At 31.2% G+C, this 5,447-nt stretch overlaps 1 protein-coding gene across 1 annotated transcript; it reads right to left on the bottom strand.

Annotated features, from left to right (window-relative positions):
- Positions 1 to 993: 993 nt before the first annotated feature.
- Positions 994 to 4,796, bottom strand: LOC114417992 (aldehyde oxidase GLOX1-like). Its single transcript, XM_028383104.1, has 3 exons — positions 4,282 to 4,796; positions 3,625 to 3,794; positions 994 to 2,447 (listed from the first exon to the last, which is right to left on the bottom strand). Exons 1-3 carry the CDS (start codon positions 4,732 to 4,734, stop codon positions 1,268 to 1,270), a joined length of 1,803 nt encoding a protein of 600 aa, XP_028238905.1. The 5' UTR covers positions 4,735 to 4,796; the 3' UTR covers positions 994 to 1,267.
- Positions 4,797 to 5,447: the final 651 nt, after the last annotated feature.

Here is a 5,447-nt window from a genome sequence, read left to right as displayed (position 1 = left end):
GTTTTTTTTTGGACTACTTGTGCTAGCTCTTTCTTTAAGATAAAAGAATATTTTTTATATGATGTAAAATTTAAGGGGGAATATATATATATATATATATATATATATATATATATATATATATATATATATATATATATATATATATATATATATATATAAAGGGGATGGAGAGGGGCAAATGAAAAATAGAGTTGACTAGTTGTTACATATATACTTACACACGTATATTCACTCTTCCAACTTCCTTAATTAACGTATATATATAGTTGATTTTTGGTAAAATTAGTAGTTAAATTAGCTAATAATTATATAAGGTGACGTAAAATTAATTATATATTTATATAAATTCTATTTTTTAAGAAAAATATATATGTTTTAAAATAATTATATTTTTACAATTTTTTAGTTAATTTTGAACTCTTATTATTTTTATTTAATGATAAAATATTTTAATAAAAATTAAAATAAATAGTATAATATTAGAAGATAGATTTTAATTAAAATATTGAGGATAAAATTGAGAAAAAATTATAAATTATAAATTCAAACAACATATAAAAAATACCACAAGAGATGGTGAGATAATATTGTTTGCCATAATTTTTTTGTTTTTGATTAAATGAGTTTATAAATTAATGAAATAATCATACGTTAATTAAAATGACTAATAAGGAATCTGTTTCATTTTTATTTTATTTTCTCATCATTATCTATTAGCCCACTATGTATCTATTCTTTTTTATTCTTTCGTTGCTATTACACTAAATTAATCACCAATATATTTTGCTAGTTCAAAAGAAAATATATAAAATGCAAAAATAATTATACTTTCAAGTTAATATGAAAAAATGTACTCACTAAAATTGGACTAATGGTAGGTAGTTTGGATAATTTCTATGAGGTAACAAGTTCAAATCTTATCATCACCTTGTATACAATAATGCTAAAACGAATAATCTTAAAAAGTAAAATTATCATTTTTCACTTTACTTCATCAAAACATCTTTTGCATCATGTTCTTTACTCGAAGAAGTCCCCCTTACATGACATAGTTCTCATGTAGAAGCTGACACTAATTATTTGTACATGAACTAAAATGATTTAACTTTTACATGACTAGAAAAGGGTGCGATAATAACACCACTTTCTCTTCCTCCATTTTTTGTGCTTCAAAAATGAGGATTTCCTAGATATTAAAAAAAACTAAAATAAAAACATGTTCAAAGATCTCCACGTGTGCCTTGAAATTGAGCTAGTAATAATCCTACCCAATTTGCACCCACATTCCCTTGCTAGGAACTCCACGATGGACAATGAAGAGCAAGTAATATCCTGGGGGAGCCACCTCTCGGAAAGTTGGTGCCTTGGACGTAACCTTGTAAGTCCCTTCAGAGTTTTGAGCAATGAAAGTCTTAAGAAACAACAACCTTTGGTTCATAGAGTAGCCATGAGTGGTGAAAGGTGGAAAATACATGGAGACCTTAATGTCTTGCTTGGTCAATTTCTGGTTCGTGTCTTGCAATTTGAATTGTGTCTCAAAGTTTTTTCCATACATCAGCTTCTTCTCTGAAGATTCCTCAACAATTTGGGGTCGGTATTTATCTAGTTTTGGGTCCAAGTAAGGAGGAGAGAAAGCCTCAATCCTAGTCTCAGTTGGAAACCTATCCTTGTCCTTGTAAGTATCATGGGTGTTGCTACCACCAACCCAAATTTTGCCACTAGGAAGCACTGCTGAGGTTGAGTGGTACATTCTAGCTATTTGGCTAGGTTTCAACACCTTAAACCTTTGACCCTTAGGTTTTTCAGAGAAATACAATACTGGTGTGAAGTTAGGTTCATCAGCATCCCACCATGCAGCTGTACCCTTTTGTGCACCATTGATGAACAAGATTTGTCCATTGGGGAGGACAAGAGAATCCCCCATGGTTCTCCCTGAAGGCATCTCTTCACTGTCCCATTTAGGGTCAGGGTCTGTGATCACCATTCTACTACAATCTTTGATGGCTGGTTTGAAAATTTTTTCAGTCTCGGCTAAGATGAAACTATCATGGCTGTTGCCACCACATACAAGGACCTCTACCTTGATGGAGGCACTACTTAGCTCAGTGCCATCGAGTTTTATAGGGAGGATGGAAGACATGCCGGAAGCCGGGTAGTTCCGGGAACCACCGGGGAGGACGGGGTAGGTGCGGACCACTTTGTTGGTGGTAGGGTTGAGGAGGAGGGAACGGTTGTTGGCAAAGATGAAGAGATTGCCATCACTAGAAAGGTGGACAAAAGGGTAAAGATTGTTTTCATCAATGTCTGAGGTTTCATAGAGGAATGGGAAAAATATGGGTTTGTCACTAGGTTGCCCTTCCTTTGGAAAGAACTCATAGCTGAAAGATCTACGACCTCCTATCACAATATACTCTCCATTGGCAAGAATTGCTTGAGTAGCATACCTAGCATATACAAGAGTGGAACAACAAATCAATAATGCATGGTTTTTGTAGGAAAGACATATTGGTCTAATACTCTAACATCTTCTCAAGTGAAATGATTATGCTTGTGGTATTATCATATGTATGATCTATTTTTCATATACATGAAATGAAACTAATATTCTTGATTAATTAGACAACTAATATGTAGGCCGTTTGCTTAATACCAAGGTAGCATTGGGTAGATATATTAAAAAGGGATGAAAATATTATATATATATATATATATATATATATATATATATATATATATATATATATATATATATATATATATATATATGTTCGATATATTTTAAAAGTAGAAAAAATTATGCCTTATAATTGCACATACTTTACCCTTTTAATCTTTAAACTTAAAAATGATCATTTTTACTTTTTGCACAAATACTTTTGGTCTCTTGCCATTATAAAATAACAAACACTAAAAGGTAATGTTTGTGTAACAATATCAACAAAAAAAAAGGATTTGAAAATATTTACACAAGATCTAAATTTTTTTTTATTCATAACAATTAAAGATAAATATTAAAAAATTTACAATAACTCATACACCTATTCGACAAACTAACTTAAACTCCTTAGTAAGGATTAGAAAAGATTGTTTGTAAGTGTAAATATTAAAAGGTAAAATTTGTGCGCTTATAATAACAAAAAATAATTTTTCCTTAAAATTAAAATAAAACGTATGCATGAGGTAAAAAAAAATGGTATATATAATTTTATTGAAGAAGGTGGAATTAAAGAGACCGGAATAGAGAAAGATTTATCATTCCATTTTATCTGTCACGAAACGTTACCTAAATATAATGTTGAATTTAAAGTGTAAAGTGCATTTATACATGTTATTTGCCTCCAGTGCCTAAGTGAGATAATGTGATAAATAATATGTATTTAAGAGTTTTTCCATGTACGAGCATATACACAAAAGAAAAAAATAATAATAATGCAAACTATATATAATTGGTGTTTCAAAATGCAAGCCAAATCCTTGGAATATTTAGAGTTTCCAAACAAAAATTGAAATCATTAGAAATAAAACTTTAATTAGCTAAGTTAATTAGATTAAATTTAATCAGTTTTGTCAAGATTTAAGATTTAAATGAACATTATAGTGATAAATACTGTATCTACGTACCATCTAGGCTCTTGCAATTTATTGGGGTATTCCCTCCAGTCACAGTCTTGGCAATCAGGTTGACCGCCATAGTATCTGGAGGTTTTCCCTCCGTCTGCAAAACCACCAGCAACAACTAGGGTACCATCAGGTGTAAGTCCTCCACATGAGCACCATGGATCTGTCTTTACCTGCACCAAGGTCCACATTATGCCATGCATTTAATCAACTCTCGTGCCCTTTAATTTGAAAGCGTGTCACAAAAAAGAAAAATGCTTCATCATGGTTAAACATTAGGTTTCCTTTCATTTTTGGCTGAGTGGAAGGATGAGAGAGATGGAGAGAAAAACAAAAGAGGAGGGAGAAAAGTGATAAATACTTGATACAATAGAAAATGAAAAGAAACATATGAAAAGAAATTGACTGAAAATGAAGTGATGCAAATAAAAAAGTGTTTTATATTTTTATCGAATCATAAATATGATAAATTTATTAATTTTTATGATAATTAACTTAAAAGTTATATCAATTATGATTTTAATTGGTTGACAATATATAATGATTAAACTCATTATTAGTATATCATGCTACTAGTATGATGCATCACATTTTAATTAAACAACACTAAGCTAATTAATTTTGTAATGTGTGAAAAGAAGAAATAAAGATGACACTAACCGTGAGTGCTCGAACTTGATTAGTCTCAATATCGTATTCCATTGAATGAGCAAAACAATCTTCTTTGCTTTGCTTAAGGTTGTCATCAACCCATTGAACACATGGCATCCCTTTTGGATATGGGAGTCTAGAGGTACGGTAAACGGTGGCATCATATACAAGCATCTTGTTATTGGGCATCAAATTGATTTGCATGGCGGATACACCCGACTGCTTATTAATCAACTCCCAATGCCCTAGGTTGTTTGTTTCAAAATCGGGCTTGGCAATGGCATTATTACCACCATCCACAACAACTTTCTGGTCACCTCCAATGATAGGAACTGGAAATTTTGGAAATTTGGGAATCTTATGAAAAACACTGTTCTTCTTGTCTTTCTTGTTTTTGTATTTGGCATCCACCGCAAGGAACAATAAGGTGAGGAGCAAAAGAACTTTGTTCAAAGGTGCCATTGTTGTTGGCTAAAGGTGTTTGATGAGAAACCTCAAAGAGATCTCTTGGGTGTGTCTGGTTTATGTTCCTTAGGTTAGGCTTCTGTTTAATAAACCTTCATTTGAGCTTTCATATGAGCGTTGCTTGTTTAAGCATTTGCCAAAATAGCAAATGGATTTTAGCCACTGGAGATTGCCTTGTAATAAACGGTAACTAGCACTTTTCTGTTTATGGAATGTAACGCAAGGTAGAAGGTGTTTCTGATTTCTTAATTTCTAGCAAAATATATTCCTCTTTTAGATAACATTGCTATAAATATCATGAAATAATAGTATTCCAATATATACTTCAGACCTGTAGGTAAAGACTTGAATAATTTTAGAATAATTAAAATGCTAACAAGTACTGCATTTAAGACACTGGTTAAAAATATTAAGAAGCAATTTTTTATGAAAAATTCTTATTAATTAATATATTTTTTTATTGTGGTGTAGTAAAGGCTTGTAATGTATTCTTGATGAAAAAATAGTCTATAAATAGTTACTGGTGCCTAAGCTCTTGGACCAATATTTGTGACACACCATTTATAGTGGGAAAGTAAGAGTTTGGAAGAGTCAACATCTAGCAACTCTTCTCATTAACAATATATAATTAGAAGTAATGTTCAGTCCTATTTATTTCACATTTGTGCTTTTAATTAGTTTAGTGCCAGAAACGTGAGAGGTTTCTATCA

This window comes from Glycine soja, chromosome 1 (assembly GCF_004193775.1).
Source record: "Glycine soja cultivar W05 chromosome 1, ASM419377v2, whole genome shotgun sequence".
In the NCBI taxonomy this organism is placed as follows: Eukaryota; Viridiplantae; Streptophyta; class Magnoliopsida; order Fabales; family Fabaceae; genus Glycine; species Glycine soja.
The sequence above is the reverse complement of the archived record's forward strand: the minus strand, read 5'-3'. Positions and strand labels throughout refer to the sequence as shown.

What these genes read in the sequence shown, in the direction of transcription:
- LOC114417992 (XM_028383104.1), bottom strand. Translation starts at nt 4,734, where the DNA reads ATGGCACCTTTGAACAAAGTTCTTTTGCTCCTCACCTTATTGTTCCTT. An exon ending in ATCAAGTTCGAGCACTCACG is followed by an intron (nt 3,795 to 4,281) that starts GTTAGTGTCATC and finishes ACCTTGGTGCAG; the next exon opens with GTAAAGACAGATCCATGGTG. An exon ending in AAATTGCAAGAGCCTAGATG is followed by an intron (nt 2,448 to 3,624) that starts GTACGTAGATAC and finishes TGTATATGCTAG; the next exon opens with GTATGCTACTCAAGCAATTC.